A 21743-nucleotide genomic window follows, 5' to 3' on the forward strand; every position below is an offset into this window, starting at 1 on the left:
AAGCAATACAGTGGACTCGATGTAATGGATCCCAAAGATATAGGACAATTTGTGTCTAAGTTTGTTTTGGGGTTGAGACCTGATATTTGCTTGATGATTCAGCAACATTTAATTTGTTGGCAAAACAAACCACTCGATGAGATCCTACGTTATGCACGATATTGTAGTGATGAGATAGATTCTAAAGCCAAGAATTTAAAGGAGAAATTGATGGTGGTGCAAATGCAGTCCGCCGGGAAGGGTGGCCAGCAGAAGCAGGGGATGGGACGAAAGCCAAACGGTCAGAATAAGGACAATGAGGAAGGGCAGAGACCTAGGATAGACTTTGCCACTTTAAAGAAAACGACAAAGTGCCATCAGTGTCACCAGGTGGGGCATTGGCGACGCGAGTGTCCCTTTAACCCTGAAAATGGAGAGCTAGAAGTAGAAGAGCAGGTCCAAGAAGTCCCAACTCCAAAGGTGACAGTTCCAGGTAGTAAGGTGTCCAAAGGGGGGACTTCGGCTCCGCGAACTCAGTTCCCACAGCCACCGAAAATATCGACAGGGGGAAAGGTTTTCAAACAAATGCCTCTCTTTATCGAGGAACAAAAGTGTTATTACATTGATCCATTGACAGGACAGCGTGTGAGTAGTGAGGAGGACTGCACCCTCGGGGCAGTCTTAGAAGTGGATCAAAGAGGGCCGTTTGTTGAGGCAGAAGTGGCAGGGTGTCCTACAACGTTCCTAGTGGATACTGGGGCTACTCGATCGACTCTGAGATCAGCGGTGGTTCCAGACTTGCCGATGTCAGGGGAAACAATTCAGGTGGTAGGAGTCGCAAATAAAAGAATGACTAGTCCCTTGACAGAACCAGTGGCTGTGAAGATAGGAAACCATATGAATGAACATCAGTTTGTGGTTTGCGACTCGAGTCCGGTATGTCTGTTAGGAAGGGATTTGTTGTGCAAATTGAACTGCACCATATACTGCACCCCGCAAGGAGTAGAGGTACAGACTACCGACGATGATGCTACCTTTAAGGTGGCCAATTCAAAATCCTGTGTAGAACTATATCCTACTCTGACAGTAGAAGATCTTCCCCAAGGCTTACGAGATGCAGTGGCGTCAGAGGTATGGGATTTCACAGGAGAAGAAATAGGATTGATTAAAGGGGTAGAACCGGTAAAAATACTGGTAAAACCAAATGCCGAGTTTCCAAGAACGCCTCAATACAAATTGTCCCAGGAAACGATTGCGGGGATAAAACCTGTGATCGAGTCAATGATACAACAGGGAATACTGAAAGAAATCGTGGGTAGTCCTTGTAACTCCCCGATTATGGGTTTGCAGAAACCTAGTGGGAAATTCAGGATAGTGCAGGATTTACGAAAAATTAACAACATAGTCGTTTCATGTTGTCCCGTGGTACCGAATCCTTCAGTGATACTGTTTCAAATACCATGTCAAGCAGAATGGTTCACAGTGATAGATCTTTGCCAGGCTTTCTTTTCCATCCCATTGGATGAAGAGAGCAGGTATCTTTTTGCTTTTAAAATGGAAGATCGCGTTTTAACATGGTGTCGAATCCCACAAGGATTCACAGACAGCCCATCCATCTTCAATCAGTTGTTGAAGAAGAATCTTGAAAATCTAGTACTGCCACAGAACTCGGTTCTGGTACAGTACATCGATGACCTACTTGTTGCGTCAGAAACAGAGGAAGCCTGTAAAGCAGACTCAATTGCCTTACTGAACCATTTAGCTGAAAATGGACATAAGGTATCCCCGAGCAAGTTGCAGTATTGTCTGACAGAAGTACAGTATTTAGGGCACCGGTTAGAAAAAGGGAAACTTAAGGTGTCCCCAGAGAGGATTGAGGCGATAATGAAGATGAATGCGCCTACAACACAGAGAGAAGTTAGAATGTTCCTAGGAATGGTGGGTTACTGCCGACAGTGGATAGTTAACTTTTCACTGAAAGCAAAGCCCTTACAGAAACTGACGCACAAGGAGTTGAGTGATCCGGTACCATGGGATGAAGAATGTCTGGTGGCGTTCTTGCAGCTGAGAGACGATTTGTGTCGTGCTCCGGCTTTAGGAATGCCCGATTACGAGAAATCCTTTTCACTCTATTGCTGTGAGAGAGAGGGATGTGCTTTGTCAGTCTTGGCACAGACCCACGGAAATGCCCGTAGACCAGTTGCATATTTTTCGGCTACATTAGATCCAGTAGCCGCAGCGTTGCCCGGATGTCTCAAATCCGTTGCTGCAACGGGTGTCAGCATTGAAAGGAGCGAGAGTATTGTGATGGGACATCCAGTGGTAGTGTATGTACCGCATTCAGTTGAATTGTTAATGACCAGGACGAAGACGCAGCATCTGACCAATAGTAGGCTTACGCGCTACGAGCAAGTTATTCTTGCCGCGGAGAACGTGACCCTCAGGAGATGCTCTGTCTTGAATCCTGCTACTTTGACGCCATTACCTACTGTAATAGAAGGCGAAGGATGTGAAGACCACGATTGCCTTGATGTGACTGAACTATGCACGAAACCCAGACCAGATATTGTGGATGAGCCGTTGTCTGACCCTGATGAGATTTATTTTGTTGATGGCTCATGTTTAAGAGACGATACTGGTCGGTTGAGAGCAGCTTATGCTGTTTGTACCATTACTGGAGTTGTGGAAGCCGCTTGCCTGGAAGGAGTACATTCCGCACAGGTAGCAGAAATTATTGCCCTAACTCGTGCCTGCATAGCAGGAAACGGAAAGAGAGTCACCATCTACACGGACAGCCAATATGGTTTCGGTGTGGTTCATGATTTCGGGCAGTTGTGGTCTCAGAGAGGTTACATGGCCTCCTCTGGTTCGCCCATTTGAAATGGAGAATTTGTGCGGCTGTTGTTAGAAGCATTACAAGGTCCAGTTGACATCGCAATAGTAAAGTGTGTAGCTCATACTAAGAATACAGATTTTGTGTCACAAGGCAACAGATACGCTGATAAAGTCGCACGTTATTGTGCGGAACAAAATTATTCTTTCTCAAAGGTGGAAATAGAAGGTGCGGAAGAAAGGACAGAATTAAGCATGATGTTAGAGACCGTGGATACCTGGGAAGATTTGAGGGTAATGCAGGAGAATGCACCAGAAACCGAGAAAAAGGCATGGGAAACAGCCGGTTGTGTGCGAAGTGAAATGGATTTTTGGGTTTCAGCAGATGGGAGGGCTGTGTTACCTGAAGAATTAGCAAATCCCATGGCGAGAGAAATACATGGTCCAGTACATCTAGGAAGGGATGCTATGATGAGAGTGTTTAGGCAAACTTGGTATTGCCCTAAATTTAGAATAGCAGCAGAATCGGTATGTAAGCGATGTGTTACCTGCCAACAACTGAACGTAGGCAAACGAACATCAGTCACACTGAGTCACATTGGGAGGTCGGGGGGGCCTTTCAATAGAATGCAACTAGATTTCATCGAAATGCCAAGAGTTAATCGCCTTCGGTATGTGTTGGTGATTGTATGCGTATTTTCCAGATGGGTTGAGGCGTACCCTACACGTAGGTGCGATACACTCACAGTGGCTAAATTGTTGCTCAGGGAGTTGATACCGCGCTTCGGGGTGCCTGCCTCTTTGGAATCGGACAGAGGAAAACATTTTAACAGCGAAATAGTGAAGATGTGCTCCACATTAAATATCGATCAAAAACTGCATTGTAGCTATCGACCAGAAGCTTCAGGAATTGTGGAACAAGTGAACGGCACTCTGAAGAATAGATTGGCTAAAGTAGTGGCATCCACATCTTTGAGTTGGCCAGATGCTCTTCCTTTAGTGCTCATGAGCATGCGCAGCACCCCGGACAGGAGGACAGGTCTCTCTCCACACGAGATTCTGATGGGGAGGGCCATGAGACTTCCCACAGTTCCAACTGCTGCCCTATTGAATATTACAGATGATCTGATCTTGGATTATTGTAAAGGATTGTCTGACGCCATCCATTCTGTGTCCCTTCAGGTGCATGCGGTTGAAGTTCCAGCATCGAGGAACCTGTGTCATGACCTGAACCCAGGGGACTGGGTGTTGGTTAAAAAGCACGTCCGGAAGAACTGCCTAGATGTTCGCTGGCGTGGGCCCTTTAAGGTAATCCTGATAACGAACACCGCGGTGTAGTGCGGGGGGCTGCCAAATTGGATCCATGCATCCCATACTCGAAGAGTTCCAGCACCTCTAGAAGAAACAGCTCCTATCCCAGACGAAAGCCAGGAAGTGGAAGAAGAGTCGCAAGAAGGGATTGAGGCAGCTGAGGGGGTGTCGGAAGAAGTTGGGAACGCATCGGATTCAGAAGAAGAGCGAAGGCAGGACGGCAGTGAGACTGAAGACGCAACTGAAGGAGAGAGCAGCAGTGAATACGAAACAGACACAGATCAGTACCAGAGTGATCAAGAACCGAGTGTGAGGACGAGATATAGGAGAACAAGGTGTGAGGCTGCCACTTGGCCGGGAAGAGACAGGAGGCTAAGTTTGAGGTCGGCCCAGGAAGAAACCCTTGTTCCTATATCCGAAGACTCGGATCAGAAAGAAGATACCCAGGAGGGAACCGAGGAGGGCCTTAGAAGGTCAAGGAGGGTGCGAGTGCCTAGTAGAAGATACTCTACTCCTGATTGGACCTACCTCGTTGCAGATGTCGGGGGGGGCACAGAACCGGGAGGATCAGGGAAGTGGACCTGGTCAGAACTGACCCGATCATCACAGTGCAAATAAGGTTCCTGCTGCCAGGAGCGGAGACCGAAAGGTTACTGACACTCAACATCGTTCATCCTCCTCTCCTGAGCGGAATAAGAAAATTGATTTTAGAGACAGTTGAGTTTCCAGTTTGCTGTTCACGATATCCAATATTGGAGGGAACTCTTCTTCGGTTAGAAATGCTTGAGCGAGTAGTGGAAGTTCTTGGAATGCTCATTGTTTTGGACTAACACTTTGTTGCAAAAAGACTTTTTGAAAGGACTTTGAAAAATTACTGCAAGATAACCTAGCGCCGAGCGGAAGAAGAAAAATGGTAGGGGTTTCCTTTTAGCGGATGGAGAAGGGCTAGGGTTGTCTGTTTTCTACAGGACTTTAAACTGTTTTGCGGAGTAAATTGTCGGCTTCCAAGTGTTCAAAAGAGAGACATTGCGAGAGAGAAAGACTTTGTTCGAAAAGAGGAAGAAGTTGATGCAGGAAGAACGTCCAGAACCACACTGTTTGAGAACATGGAGGCTGGCAACCCGAACCGCAGGGCAAAATGTATAGTTGGCACATTGTTGGGAGTGGTGATTTCCTTGATAGTTTTAGTGGTTACTGTCTCATACATAGTGGGACACGAGAGAGATGCAACTGCAGTAAAGGAGGCCAAGGGAGTGTCAACACCGAGAACTACCATTATTAATGATAAGGGAAACATTAATGATAAAGACAAAGCGTTGTTAGATGCAGAAATAAAAAGGTTACACACAGATGAGTCACAGGGAAATTTCAGGTCAAATGCTTATGCTAAATTGCTTTATGAATACATTGATGTCATGGAGGTGAAGAATTGCTACGTTTGTATGCAATTACCAGCTTCGGTAGAGGAGGGTATCCGATACCATCATCTTCCGTTGACATATGGAATCACGTGCAGTTTGTTGTTGAGCATATTTTATGGACGAGAAGGATTTGAGTATTATTTCTCGAATTTCGACTCGACATTGCCAGAGGTCCCGAATTACAAGCATTTGAACAAGTGGGACTATTACAAAAGCGAAGACAGATTACACAAATGGTTTATTCCATGGAAAACGTTAGATACTTCACATGCTCGAAGAAACAATCTGACTTGTCAAGTGTCAGAAATTGAGAAAAAGTTTATAGGGCAGGTAGATACTAGATACAGGAGGCAGAAGATTCTGAAGGCCTCAGGACAATGGGAAACAGATTGGACCAAGGAGGAAAGGTTACATCAAAGAAAGGGTAGTTTTGGTCCAATTGCTTTAGATAAGGAGAAACGGGGGAAACTGTGCATTCACAGGAGTTACTCCTATTATGAGAATTTGTATGTAGGTCAAGTCAATTGTGAACATGCCTTTCAACTGGAGTATTACTCTAAGGATTTTTTGAAAGGGATGCAAGCCATTCCAAATGTATATTTTGTATGTGGAAGAAATGCCTATGTGAAGCTACCAGATAATTGGTACGGATCATGCTATCTGGCTGTTGTCTTCCCTAAAATATATCATGTTGAGAATTTAGAAACGACGAAGAAAGAAATACCAACTAGGTGGAAGAGAGGGCTGGGTGCAGCAGAAGTAATTGGAGATGTATTCGGTGCTGCATTCCCTATCCTAGGAGTGATATTGAATGACATTAAGATCAGGAGGTTAGCTACAGTCGTAGATAGGCTATCTGCCAGTACTGCTAGATCATTGATGCTGGTGGAAGGTGAGATGCAATCGATTAGGGCAATGGTTCTTCAGAATCGACTTGCTTTAGACGTTCTGTTAGCTAAAGAGGGAGGAGTCTGTAAGGCTTTGAAGGTCCAGGAGTGCTGCACTTACATTCCAGACAATTCAAAACCTCTAGAGAAGTATATACGAAACATCACTGCCATACACTACGAAATTGAGGATCTGACAAAGATAAACGTGTGGGAAAAAGTAGGTCATGGAATGGGTAAAGTTGGAGGTTGGTTTGCCAACCTAGGAAAGGGTATCGTTTGGTACATACTGAAACCCATCATCATAATTGTGATTTGTGTAATCACTTTGTGGGGATTGGATCGTTTGTATCAGTGGTATAGAGCAAATAGGTTACAGAGAACTATGAGGAAACAGGAGAAAAAGTTGACAGCGATGCAGGACACTCAATACAAGAGTTTGAAAGCGTTGGAGACAATGAAAAGAGGTGGCACTGCCACGACTTCACTTTGAAGGGTTCTACATTTTTGTGATGGTGTCTTGATGGTGATGACCCCTGAAGGTCATCAAAGGGGGGATTGAGAGAGCACAAATTTGAAAAATGTATAAGTGCACCATATTTACAAGCACGTAGTTAGTTTATGTATGCACTGAACACGAGTGTTTTATATTTAGAAGTGGAATACACCGAATGTCTTATATTCAGTAGTGAAGTGTATAGAATGTTTAAGTAGAGTAACAATAATCATAACTGTGTGAGATTAATGTAGAAATGTTGGAATGAAAATGAAAACCTCATGTTCTCATGTTAAAGGAATCATGTTAGAGTTGAATAGAACTCTGAAAATCCAGTTAAATGTGTAGGCCTCAGGGCAATTCACAGCAAATCTAAACGTGCTGCTAAAATAATGTGAGATGAGGTTGATGTGGTTCTTCCAAATGTATTATTGAATTCAGGGTTAAAATATATGCTTTATAGATGTGTTATTTTAGAAACGTATGCTAGTTAAGAATGTTTGCTGTTTAAATCAAGTTAATGTTTTAAGAGTGCAGGGACCCGCTTCATGTAAATCAAGTAGGCCTGAACTGATAATGTCATATCGTTTGAACTGCCATGTGCTCGTTAGGGAAGAAGTCGAGAGGTGTCCAGCACAGAGCTTTGGGTGTGTTTTACGACCTAAAGATATGGTGGAGTCTGGAATTTGAGGCCCACTGCAGGACGGACTGTATGCAGGTGCGAGGGTCCTAATCAGCTCGAATGAAAGGGGCTTTGTTCAGTGGCGCTTGGCGCAGGCCTGTAGGAGTCTCCAGGAATTTCAGGGGGTATCGGCGCACTGGAGAAGAAGCGAGGGTCTTGAAGAGTACCATCATGGAGTTTACCGCGCAAAGATGTACCACGTGAGGGGCGTCCCAAGAGGCGTTCCTATCAGAAATGTGATTTGGTATTAGGGAAAGTGACCCGGGAGGAGAGCAGAGCAGATGATTTTGGGAGCCTAAGGAAGCGGATGGGTAGGCAGATAGGCTGATCAGGAGAGACCCATTATCAGAGAAGAGACAAAGAGAAGTGCGTGATCTTCTTAGGAAGTCACCACAGCTGACACCTAGAGGGGTAAAGATCTTGTTAAGTAGGGATGACACTTAGTATAGTGTAGGGACAGACTAACCTAATTTTCTTTTCTGTAATGACTTTGAGGTTGCAACTTGTATCCATTTTGGCAACGCTCATGTTATTGGAAGTTGTACTCATTATTCTGTTTTTCAGACTCAGACTATTCAAAAAGTTCATGTTCATAGTGATACCAATTTATCTTCTGAATCTCATTTTGAGAAGCTTGTATCTTCAGTTATCTTTGACTTTATATTAAATCTTTGAAACTTAAATTTGGTCAGTGGTCATTTAGAGTGGTGTAAGTTCTTAAATTGTTTGACTTATTGTTAGATTACCTTTTACTCAATGACAGGTACCAACGATTCAGTCGACTTGGTTTGGGATTTGGTAAGGTAACTAGTAACCAGTAATCCCGCGTTAGCACCTTATCAGAATCTTTAACTTTCAATTGTTTGTTTGCTGGCATTAACCTGCTTTTACTACACGTGAAAGGTGACCTGAGTAATCTGATGGTTTCATTTAAGAAGAATACAACTTTTCTCAGAGCATGGGGAATCCTGTGCTTAATTCGTAAAAGAGTAAGTGACGAGCTTAAAGTTTTGCTCAAAACTAAACGACTGCTGTTATGGAAGGTCAGAGTGCTGAAAACCATGGCTGACTAGTCTTGGTTCCACCCCATGCTTCTTTAATCCAATACCAAACACTCTGTACCCTTTTAGCTCATCCTTGCAGGTTAGTTTTCTCTCCTTTTGTTATGTTTTTCCTGTCTTTCTCTTCCTCCTCCTTTCCCACTTGTATGTTCCTTTCTCTCTTGCTCTGGGTCAAAGCCCGATAAAGAAAAAAAAGTTATTGCCCCACAAATAAGTGTTTGTGATTCCCACCTGCAAACCCCTGGCTCACATTAAGGCACTGGGGTATTCTTTTCACGTAAAAACCGATTTCCTCCAACAAGAAGACGTAATTATCAACCAAAAAATTAATTCCATTGATTCCGGTCTCCCAAAAAATGCACCGGTCCCATTCCAATGGAACAGGTTTTATATCTGGTAGTCATCGGAGGCTCCAAATTGTCAGTCGGCACATTATGTATGACATTGAGTTTGACATCGTTTTTGTCAATAATGTGTCCTTGTGGTGCATATGAGATGTTAAGACCATGGTACATAAAAGCATACAAGTTACAAGCTTTGAATATAGTTAAGCAAATGTACAACTGTAAGAAGTTCTCAGTGCTATGAAGGCTAGAAAAATATTTTCTGCAGCATCAAAGTGCAATTAAAACAAGGCAGGCATGTTCTGCAGTGTAAGGTCTTCTAGAGTGGAGAGCCTATCTTGGCCCTGTTAAGGTGAAGGTGCCTTCAGCATCCTCCGATAGATGTACAACATATGAAGGTTCAACATAGAAACACTTAAGAAGAGTGAAGAAGAACCAGGGAGAACCAGGAATATATAGGGCCTGGAGGGGGTGCGAGCCGAGCTGCGCCACCTTAACATAGTAACGTAAAATCATTAACCCAAAGAGAGGGCTGTTCAATGAATTACTATCTTTACAAGTTGTTATTTAAGAATGGTTCTTTTCTGGTTTTCTTCTCGATAGCTTGGCTCTGAGTGTGTCTTAGAGAAATTTATACCAGTGTAAATCAAACACAAAATAGCTTTGACAGTTGCATATTCAAGGTTTGAAACATGCTGCACGTATGTAACACGAAACTAAAGGTTCCAAATATACCACTGAAAAATACTTCTAAGAGTGAACCAATGGACGACTGCACCAAAAGCAATGCCCACGCCACTGGTTTCTATACATGTGTTCGACATTAGCTCTACAGTAGAGAGAATAAGTGACCAGAATGCTGGCTCATACAGTAGGTGGTAGATTCCCACTGTAAAGCTCTGAATTTAACAGTGTCCCTATATATATTTTGATATTCTTTTTTTGTTGCAGTATAAACACTCTGCCTACGTAGTTTGGAGATATTGTGCTGGTTCCTGATTTTGGTTGTTTCACCCAATACTGAGGTTTCTAGCCCCTTGGATATATGTAATTTCAGATGGTCTTTCCCTTACTTTAAATCTTACTTAATAGCAATTAGGAACGAGTACGTATTATAAATATTCATAATCATTTTGCATATGACTATTATGTAAAGAAAAGCTATAGAAGAATGGGATTTGCTGTTGGTGCCAGACAGTACCTGATCTGTTGTATTACATGCAAGATGTCCAAGTGAATTTATTTGACTCTGCTAATGGCTTAAAAATTGTGGGTATCTATTCGTGTGTGCACCTATTCAGACTTTAAAAAAAACAAACTTATTAAGCCACCCCTCTGTCTTTACTTACAGATTTCGTTCGACCTGGCAGAATACACCGCGGATGTTGACGGGGTTGGTACTTTGCGTCTTCTGGATGCTGTCAAGACCTGCGGCCTTATAAACTCGGTCAAGTTTTACCAGGCCTCCACTAGTGAGCTGTATGGGAAGGTTCAGGAGATCCCACAGAAGGAGACCACTCCATTCTACCCACGTTCTCCGTACGGTGGGTACACTAGCGCCTTCCATGGGCTCTACTCGCGTCTTGCTGCTTGAGTCTAAAGACAGAGGAAAGGTGGAGTCAAGAGGGACTGGTCTTGTTTTGAGTCAAGCCTTGGTGTCCTTATCAGCGAAAGTATGCGCTGCTCTCCTGGCCCGGGAATGGAAATGTGTAATCCTTCACTTCACATAACCTAGCCCGCTTGTATGCCAAGCACCTCAGCTGTGTTGCCACTTAAGTCTGGTTTGGCTACGGTAGTGATAAGGTTTCACATTTTTTGTTGACTAAATGAAGGGCTGCTAGAGGTTCATGTGCCGTTTATAAATGCAAAAAGTATTACAATTGGAGTGTGAGATTATAGCGAGTTGGGTTTCACAGGCACAGACTGTTTTCGTTCTCTAGTGTGTGTACGAGAGGACATCCCTTTATAATTTTCACACTTCCCTTCGCCCATTTGCATGAATGAAAGCACAGCCTTTTCCACTCCGACATCAACAACGTGTATTATTTGGAACCCGTGATGCCCAAAGCTTTCCTGTCCCTCACTGACTGTGAAGTGATCTTTTCAGCAGATGTTTAACTATTGTTCACCGATGCATCCTTGAACTGCGATCCGCATGCAAATGTGTTTATTCAGCATTTTTTTTTAATGTACTTGAATGAAAGGCCAAGCGTAGTTGCTCTTCGCATGTGATTATGAAAGGGGAACTTAATTGTTACTTAAGTTGCAGTTTATTTGATTGACCTAACATGAAACAGCACTTCATGTGTCTAATTCAGGCCTCTTAGAAGAGCCACAATAATTATGCAACAATTGAAGGTCACGTATGTGGCACGGCTTGACTAAGACAGGTGGCAACCAGGGGTGCCATCACTCAATTCTTATTTATTCCAAGAATTGAAGTGTTTCTTAAAAAGAATGTCTACCAAATGATCCAGTCCATCCAGAGGCTAGTGGGAGTACAGTGGTAAAATTTGTAACATGTTTTCTCTATTATATATCTAAAATATGGTGCAATATTGTAATTCTCCAACACAATGACCACTTGCACCAAATATGGCTAGAAATAAAACGGGCTTACTTTTGATTCAGGCAGAGTGAAGCCTTAATATCTTTTTACAACATAAAATGGTCTGTTTAAAAGACAGACTTGGGCAACATTGGCAGCTTAACTCAAATTGATACTCCACGTTGGCTTCTTAACTCAAATTGATACTCCGCTGTGTGCCTTCCCTCCTCGTATATAAATGTGATTTCCCATTTTGAACTAGTGATTGGCCTGTGCAAATGTGTGAAATAACTGAGGTGATCTGTCTCACTTTTAGTTTGTGTTTGCTGTGCTTGTTTGAAAAAACTCCTTATTAGTTTGGTCCAACCATACCACAGATTAATTGAGCATCAAAGATGCAGTATAGAGAGGTTCTAAAATGACAAAGTGACAAAGGAGTTCCTGTCCTCCCCTTTCATACAGGAACTGTTCCTTTATTTAGTCTTTGAACTTATGAAGGACTGACAAAGAAGCTTAAAGATATGGGTAGGCACTTGCTATTTCCACCACCACGGTAAAAAATATTTCTACAACTCTGCTTGCAGAGATGTAGTAACTCCTAGACCGGATTATCCGGTCACTTTCCAGTGCGTTCAGAATCTCTCAAATCTAATAGTGTCTTCAAGAAATAATTTAGCATGTCACAATTTTCACAATATCCTCAATGCCAATGTACCCTCCCCTTCTGCTCCAGAGAATTAGATATTCAGATTATAAATATTTAATGTCCCATTTGTTTAATTTTAGGATTTCTCTCATTCTGAGGCCAAAGCCACTGGTGAAGAAATACAATTGTACTGTGCCAGGAAACGTAATGGTCATGGAGAATTTTGTTTTACTGTGAAATAAAAATTATACCAGAGGGTCTATTTTAGCCTCACAAGTACCAGCTGTAGTGGTTCTGTTTGCCCTGCAGCAGTGCTTGAAATGGAAACAAAGAAGTTTAGGTACTCTGTACCAGAGTAACTGCTTGTTTCTGAGAAGTGCCGGTACTCTACAATTAAAAGTATTACATCTCTCATGAGAAGTGCCGGTACTCTCCCTCGCAAAATAAACAAGCATTTACAATGCAATGGTTTCGCCTTTGGAAAAGTTAGAGCTATTGGCATTATAAATGACAAAATTTGTATTTATGTGTTGGTTTTGAAAACAGATAAATAAATGGCATTGCCATTTACATTGCCATGTTAGGTCTTATTAGGGGTATAGTCGAGATTTATTTGAAGCAAATTGCTACCTGCACTGAGCCTGCTTCTAAACTCCCCCAATATTTTCATATAATAGGAGAAAGACATAAGACTATGAACTTTCCTTTTGGTGGGTGGCTGTAGGTGGTTATTGGACAGTATCTACAGTGGATACTGACGTGTGCAATTACTTTTTCGGGTTTTAAGACTATTTCATCCATTTGTAGAACAGTAACTCATTTTGTAAACTTCTCTCCCAAAAGTGGAAATATGGAGCAGTCGAGGCTTACTCCAAGAGGTGGCAAAGAGTATGGAACTCAATTACAGTATGGCAGAGTATTCACAAGAAATATGCTCAACCCGGAAGAGTTATAGCTTTTAAAATGACCTAATTTACAGGAGGATGAGTTGTGGATAAGCAGGGTAACCAGGGTTATTTGTAAATGGAATGCTGGAACTTTCAATCTCGGACAGAAATGTGCGATAATCACCAAAAACTGATCGATTCAAATGTAACTCTCTTCCCACCTTCATGGGAAAGAGCAGAAATTGTACAAACTGGCAAACGTCTAGTTAGTGCATGCTTTAATAGTATGCTGGGGAGGACAACATTTGGTGCAATTCTAAACACAGCTACAACCTAGAGCCACAGCTGCAGAGGACCTATTCAAAACTGGAAAGTAAACAGAACACATTTTGTCTCACTGGTGTGAAGCTTAAGGTGATGTCATATCCAATCTCTAGGAGCAAAGACTTGCCCCCAATGTATGCTTATCCACCTGCAAGGACACCTAAAGATCATGTGATGGACAGCCTCCAGAGCAAGGACCGTGATCAGACAGATGAAGTTCGACAAACGAACATGAGGTGGAGGAACAGATATTACCAATTAATTACGACAGAGTACATTTAGTTACTCCAAAGTATGGGTCCTAATCCCCATCCAATATTGATTATTACAAAAAAAATCACATTCAATTCATCCCATGTCTCAACCGTAATGTATTTCTTATTTCGGAAACTGGTTGGGACTATTACTCTTTTCACACACATTCAACACACAATTTCTATATACAAAATACAACATACAAAATACACAAATTGATAATCCAACTCGTTTCCTAAACCCCAATTCTTTACACAACCAGTGGCCGTATATCACAAATCTGTTGTGGTCCACTGTGAGGTAACCGTAATGTACAGATGAAGAAACTGTTCCACCTAAACACATTAGTTTTAGTTCTGTACACAACAATTACTTAGTCTATGCCACTGGGTTCCTCCTTTACAGTGGTCTACGCGTTTTGACCCCTTGATTTGGGTCTCATCAGGACGCGGATAAGGATAGCGTCTAGCTGCGGACTGTAAAAACTTCCGGAACAGCCGCTCCGGTCAACGACTCATGTCAGCATGGGACTCACTAGGGACCAACTCATTTCTTACGGCTCCTGTTTAGAGGTGTGGATCCAAGTCGGGTCTTGCTTTTGCCTTCTATCAGGCTGACACTTGCAGTCTCTTGGAATTGCAAATCTACGCTGCTCTGCATCAATCAAGAGCCCCGCCGTGTCAGATGGAGGAGCGCATCCTCAGTTGTTGGGTTCCAAGGCCAGGAAACAACTCATCCAATATACAGACCATACTGTCCAAACACTACATGGTGACTATTGCTGTATTGAAATCCTCTCAAAATGCATAGCGATGCACTACTAATAAATCATGCTACGTCATGCAGAAAGATGATTTTACTTGTACTACTTGAGGAGGAAGTGAATATTTGGTCATGGATACGTTTAGCAACGTTGACGAGTAGGGCAGCAGATCAGGAAATTTGATTTATGATAGAGGATGTGAGAATGTCACTGGAGAAGAGTGTAGGCTTCGAAAGCAGTAGTTTTACCAACCTCTTCCAGAGAAAGGTTGCTGTAGGAGGACCAGAAGGAAGTGATTGCAAATGCGATCTAAGAAAGAAGTCTGTGGATGCTCATTAAACTAGAAATGCAAACACTAGAAAGTGTTCATGTTACATTCTGATTTCGCTGAAGATGTAATTTAGTCACCAACCGCAACCATGGGGTGCAGGACACGCAGTATTGTATGGGTGAGGCAATACTGCAGGTTTATGAAAAGAGGTGGTGCATAATAATGGGGCTGTACATGCGAACGGCGCGGAGTGCATTGCTGCAACTGTGGTGATAAATATTTGAGGCAATGGGGCATGCACACTGAAAATGACATGCCAAATAGAAGTGGCGTAACGCAGAGACCTGCGCCTCCGCGGCGCAAACTCAGAACTGGGCATCCTGTCGCACACCGAGCCCGTCCTGCAGCAAAGAACCCGACATGGTATCCCTGTCCTTGCTCTCAGCCCTCTCTACAATGCAAATCGTGCCCCGGCCGTGCAGCCTACCTGCCCTCCAACCGCCCAGTCTTGGGGTCTCGGCTGAGCATCCCCTCTCTGCACATCCACCGCCTGTGCACCCTCCCTCACCTCATTAATGTAAAGCGCCGAGCGGCGGCGCTGCATGGGCGGCTCCTCGGGGCCCGGCTGCGGCTCCTTCACTCCGCTCTCCGCAGCGCCGCGGACATAGAGGCGCTCGGCGGGGCCGCCATTTTCTCCCTACTCAAGCCGTTCAGGAAGAGGATGCCGCGCGCCGCTACCAACTTCCGGTCCGCAGACACCGTGCACGCGCGTGCGACACCCTGTAGCGAGACTGTAGGGGGCGCTCGCAGGACTGCGGCCACTACTGGAGGTAAACGGTGAATATTGTGGGGGAAATTATCCGCTTACTGACGTAGAGGCTGTTTAAAACAACCATAACGTAACAATAACCGTGCTTCAATCAAAATAAACGATTTGTAATAGTGAAACCGACCACAGGTAAGTAAAACAATCAAATATTTAGATGTGTTATGTGCCAAAACGTATCTAAAAATATTTCGCCTAAACACACGTAACCGTAAAAATTGTCGTTCGAAGGAGTTAAATAAAATAGTCGCATTTCTTTAGCCTATCGTTCGTGATCTTCGCGTACAAGCGAAGTATTTGCTAAGTTTCAAGATGGCCGCCGGTGTTGTGTGAAACCGTCAATGTTTCTTGTATGAAACCGACGACCATGTTTGGAACGAAAGTCGCCCTTGCTCTGCAGTGCAATGTAAGCTCAGCTCTTGTAACATCCTACCGTACTAGACTGCCACACTGCATTTTTTTAAAAGAAAAAAGACAAGCACCTACGAGGACACAGGGGGCGGGAGAGGACACGGACGGCGGGAGGGGGCGGGAGAGGACACGGACGGCGGGAGGGGACACGGACGGCGGGAGGGGGCGGGAGAGGACACGGACGGCGGGAAACGTGCACAGGACAGCGAGGGGGGGGCGGAAAGGCACACGGAGGGGGCGAGAATGGACAGACTTTCAGTGAAAGGGGAGGGAACGGGAAAAAACGTAACTCCGCCCTGGGAAAAAATCTCGGGAACGCCCCCGAATCTGGTCCGGCCTTGACGGACAGATCCGGCACTCAATGGCTAGTCTCCATTTATGGAGCTAGCCAATGAGAGCCGGGGGACGTTCCCGAAGTCCTTATTGTCAACAAAGGATTTCACCTGCGCCGAAAAGCTGCGCAGAGCGCAGCCTTCGGCAGGCGAAACCCAAAAAGTGCTGGTACTCCGTACCGGACAGTACCGGCCCATTTTAAAGCCCTGGCCTGCAGAAATGGTGGGCAAAATTCTGGTCTTCAGTGGACCAATGCACTCAATACTGTACCATGGAAATGCGGATCTCAGTATATGGATCAAGACCTAACACACACACGCCGAGAGTGGAAATACTGTTGTGTTGACTTTGCACTAAATTAAGGTATAAGCCCAATAGCATTTCTGCTAGGCTATATCTTGCAAATAAGCAATTATGGATGGTAAAAGTTAAGCATGTCGGACGTTTACACCATTATTACATGATTTTGCACATTTTTATCTCTGAATTTATCATCGGTTCTCTGGTGTTAATTGGACATGTTTGCGTGTATACAATAGAATGTCAAAATGTGGTTTTCAGTGCATACTTCCTGTATGCTTGGCAATCTAATCCACTGCTGTTATGTATGATAGAAGGTGAAAAGCTTTGTAAACAATAATACATTCGATTTTGATGTTAAGTGACAGAATGCAGTCATTTTTAGGTCTCGCCTAACAGCTTTTTTTCCGTGTCTATGTGAAAGGTTTTTGTGTAACAGAGAAAAAGTGTACAGCTGAATTAGAGCCCTCCCATTGCTTAACCTTTGGTTGGCTTTATTGGTACTCATTTGCTTGCTGCTTATTTGACGACTTGCCTTCTGTTTGCGTCTCCCCCAGAACACAGCCTCTTTACCATAGTTTTAATTGTCTGACATATCCTTCTATTATCTTTCTTTTTCGTGATTCACTCAAAGAGACTGCATGTGTTTTCTTGCTCACTTTTTGGTGCGGCTTCTTTCTCCTTAATATATATACCTATTGCTTACCATTCACCCACCCCTCCCCACCTAAGCCTACATTGCTCTCCTAACAACCCTCTTTGTAAAAGTAAATGCTTTTTAGGTTTCGCCTGGCGTTTACTGCGCAAGCAGTATCGCGCAGGCGAAATCTTATGTTTACACAGTATGTAGCTTTGTCCCCCCTCTCTGTTCCATTGCCTAGCTCCATAAATGGAGGCTAGCCATTGGAACAGAGATCTGCCCGTCATTGCCGGAGCAGATTCGTGGGCGTTCCCGCGATTTGTACTCATCCCGCCCCTTTGCGATCGTCATGCGGCTGTGGGCGTGTGTTTATTTTTTTTTTCCCGTGATGTTTTTGTCTTTTTCGAAGTGCCTTTAGCCGGAGTGGTCTGCGAGATTTACGTTGCCAGGAAGTTGTTGTTATTTGCGATCAGGTAAGCAGCATTTTGTTTATAATTTGGCTACGTGTTGTGAATGTTTGTGTTTGCACAGTATGCTTGTTTTATTTGAGATTTATTTTGGCTCGTCTTTTACTCGTCTCGTGTATCCCGTCTTATATCGTCTCCCCTTTGTGTGTATCGTTGCTGTGTTTGTGCGTGTATCCTGTCTCGTCTATCCCGTCTCATGTTGTCTGTTTGTTTGTTTTACATTTTTAGGTTTCGCCTCCGTGTGCCTGTTAACCCGCCCCCCCCCCCTCCTGCTGTCCGTGAGCCCGTTCACCCGCCTCCCTCCCGCTGTCCGTGGGCCCGTCCTACCCCAATGAAAAGGTAGCAAATGCGTCCACTTCGCATTGAAGCGGGAAGCAGGGAAGAAAGGGAGTTGTTTGACTTGGTGTCTGTTGTGGCAGCTGCTGGCTGCCATCAGCCCAGCAGAGTTGCAGTTGCAAGCGTGAGACCCGTTGACGAAGGGGCACTGGGCCTCTCTTCCGGTGGTCCTTGCTTGGTACAGTGATGGTGCTCACAAGACGCTCAGACGCAATAGCATCTTTCTGCCTGGCTGGTCTCCCTCCCTCGCCGAGCAGTGCCTAGATTCCGTTCGGCACGGCTCATTGGCTGACCACCAGCCAATACGAAGGGGCTCCTGCAAATAGTATCCAATTGCGCACGGTTCAGGAAGGGTGCACATCAGAGCAGCCGAGTACACCAGCAGGGGCTTATTTACGCCAGGACCCGTGGGCATGAGGGGTCAACTTCACCTCCATTAGTGCCAATGTTTTATTACAAATGTATGTGAGGGGGCCCATTTTCTTCCTTAAACTAGTGCCCATGAAGCTCTTTCTACATCACTGCCCACACACCCTTGTTGACAGTCTGCCAGCCCTTCTTTCCATTTCATGGATTGCCACTTCCGGAAGCCCCACCGTCCATGATGCCTCCATCAAGCCAGGGGCCCGGGTAGAACAGTGACCCTGCAGACAGAGGCTCCAGGTTCAAGTGCCACCTGACCACATGGCCCAGTCTCAATCCGTGTACACAGACCACCAGGATCGGACTGGCCCAATTGGCTGGTCTGACAGATCAGTATAAGGGCCGTTTTTTTTTATTTAGAAGTTTGTAGGCCTATTTATGGCGTGATGGGTAAGTTTTTAGCGATGATCCCCTGCTATTACAACACACATTGGCCGCAGACAACACAGATGCATGCATGGACCCTCCCATACTTTTTTAAAGAACAGCCCAACGTTGCTTTCCTTCAATTTGTGATTTTGTGTACACACTTCTTATATTCTTTCCATGAGACAGTCGAAAGCATTTAAAGTGATTTTCAGTCCGTAGAATAGACTGCACTTTTTTTGTAATGTTCAGGTTAGCACTGCTGTGGTTCTACTACAGTAGTTTGTAAAAAGAGGTTGTACATTTTGTATATTGCCTATTCCTTCTGCATTTTCATTTGTTATACTTTTTAGGTTTCGCCTGGCGTGTGTGTGTGTGGCTCTGGGTGGGGTGTGTGTGTGTGTGGGGCTGTGGGTGTGTGTGTGTGTGTGTGGGGCTCTGGGTGGGTGTGTGTGTGTGGGGCTCTGGGTGGGTGTGTGTGTGTGTGTGGCTCTGGGTGGGTGTGTGTGTGTGGGGCTCTGGGTGTGTGTGTGTGTGTGTGGGGGGGGGGGGCTCTGGGTGTGTGTGTGTGTGGGGCTCTGGGTGTGTGTGTGGCTCTAGGTGTGTGTGTGTGTGGCTCTGGGTGTGTGTGTGTGGTAGTAATTGCTGTCTGCTGAGCTCGTCCGTAGGGTACAATAGGTCTCACATTGCGAGAGATTAAGCTAATGGCAATGTAAATGACAAAACCAACACATAAATACAAATTTTGTCATTTACAATGCCAATAGCTCTAACTTTTCCAAAGGCGAAACCATTGCATTGTAAATGCTTGTTATTCTATTTTTTGTGGGAGGGCCAGGCAGCTGCTGTTTGATGCCGGGCCACTGTGCAGTCAACAGAGGGCTTTCGTGTACCACTGTTGCTCCTTCCTCCCCTGTACAATCCCTGATTTTTTTTTTGATACTCAATTTTATTGTTTACAAAAACGTACAACAAATCCGCAATTGCACGGAGAACAGTACATCAAAAACGTGATTACAAACAAGGCAAATCATGTTTATACATCCCATCAAAATCGCATACTCATGAGCATGGTAGTTCGTACCCCTTCGCCACCAGCACATCAGGGAGGGTTTCCCATATTAATGTCATCGTGTAACTCATAACCAGCTTAAGCAGAGCCTTCCACAGTACCCAACCACTTCCCCCATACCCTTTGATGTTTTTTGGCACATCCTCTAGCCAGGTGAAGGGCTTTCTCCTGGGTTGCGCACCAGTCCACACCTCTTCGCCATTTCCCAAGGTCAGGCAGGTCGGGATTTTTCCAGGCCGCAGTTATGTCCCGTTTGGCCACAACCAGGGTTGTAATAAAAAATATCTTTTCATTTCTAAACCCATCCATCCCGTCTGTGATCCCCAGTAAAGAGTAGCGCGGATCGTGGGGGACCCCCAGCCCAGGACTTCTGTGAGCTCCTCCTCAATAGTTTCCCAGTATCGTTCCAAGCGGAGACAAGACCAAACCATGTGGAAGAAGTCAGCTGGCGTGTGGTGACATCTCATGCACGACGCATGCGGGCATATGCCCGCTCGTGAAGGCGCAGGGGAGTGAGATGCGCGGCATGCAGATAGTAGAGCTGGATCAGCTTAAGTTTGGCGGAGGTGATGACTGTCCTAGGTGCCATGAGACCGTCGTGCCAGTCAGCCTCATCAAGGGGTCCAACCCATTCTACCCATTGTTCCCTCAGCCTATCTAGGGAGTTAGGGGTGTTATTGACTAGGGTACGATATGCTAGAAATGCACCCTTTGCCTAAGTCTCCCAGCAATGTCTGCGCCTCGGCAGGGCTGTGGTCAGGGAGCCTTGTGTCATCCGTGATGTGTGTTTGAAGGGCATGCTGAAGCTGCAGGTATTTATAGAATTGGGATGAGTGGAGGGAGTATCGGGTTTGGAGCTCCTGAAAGGAAACAGTATGGCCTTTAGCTCACATGTCCCCTAATTGGGAGATGCCGATGAGGTCCCACAAATTGAATCCCTGCAACCCACTACCCTCCCGGAGCCAGGTCCCATGCCAGAGGGGTGTGCATTGGGACATCTTATGCGTCCAGACGGCATGATGCAATGAAGCCCGCCAGGCCAATCATACCGAACGTGTCACATCAGGGAGTTGGGATGGAACAGGCTCCCCGTACATCATAGCTTGGATTTTAGAGAATCCCAGCTCACTCAGCTCAAGCCGATAGGCCGGATTGGCCCAGCTCCCATTGAACCAGTCATGGACTACCAAGAGACGCACAGCCAGGAAATATAGATATAAATGTTTCATTTCCATACCCCCATCAAGGAGGGAATCCAACACACCGACAGAGCCAGACGCGCCCTCCCCCCGCACCTGAGGAATCTAGTAGTGATGCTATCAAACTCCCGGAACCAACACTCCCTGATTTTTAGCTATACCCGTCCCTTAGTTTTTTCCAGCACCCTCTCGTTCTACTAATAATTGTTTACCTTTATTTCTTTTTTGTTTTGGAGTTGTTTTGGAGGGGCCGGCAACTGCCATTGGCTGCTGGGCCACTCTGCGTTGCAAAAACCACGTTCACGTTCAAAAAATACTTTTTTTTGTTTAACGATTCATGTGGCTTCAGCCATCTTGGATCTGTAAATTTAAAAAATAGCATCCGTGTCCTTTCTCTCCTGTGTGCATTTGGGGTAACGCATGCATATACTTCTTCAAGGTGAGTTCCACTGCAATGATGTGGCTGCTAGCAAAGGCTGTCTCATCGTGGCTATAATGCTTCGGAGCAATTTTAACCATGTATGCATCACGCACATACAAAATATTGTTTACTGCTTTGTTTTGACCCTAAAATATTTATTCACATAGTGTATCGCGTTTCTACAGCCTGCTGACAGAAGTATTGAGCAACTACTGTAAAGCTTGAAGAGCGAGCATGTCCCT

General features: G+C 44.8%; 1 protein-coding gene across 1 annotated transcript in view; it reads left to right on the top strand.

Annotated features, from left to right (window-relative positions):
• The window catches only part of GMDS (GDP-mannose 4,6-dehydratase), a 1865819-nt gene that overhangs the window by 702686 nt on the left and 1141390 nt on the right, over nucleotides 1–21743 (top strand). Inside the window, exon 5 of the mRNA XM_078688023.1 lies at nucleotides 10365–10557. Within this exon, the coding sequence (XP_078544149.1) occupies nucleotides 10365–10557 (193 nt within the window). The remainder of the gene's footprint in view (nucleotides 1–10364; nucleotides 10558–21743) is intronic.

Source organism: Lissotriton helveticus, chromosome 4_1 (assembly GCF_964261635.1).
Source record: "Lissotriton helveticus chromosome 4_1, aLisHel1.1, whole genome shotgun sequence".
NCBI lineage: Eukaryota > Metazoa > Chordata > Amphibia > Caudata > Salamandridae > Lissotriton > Lissotriton helveticus.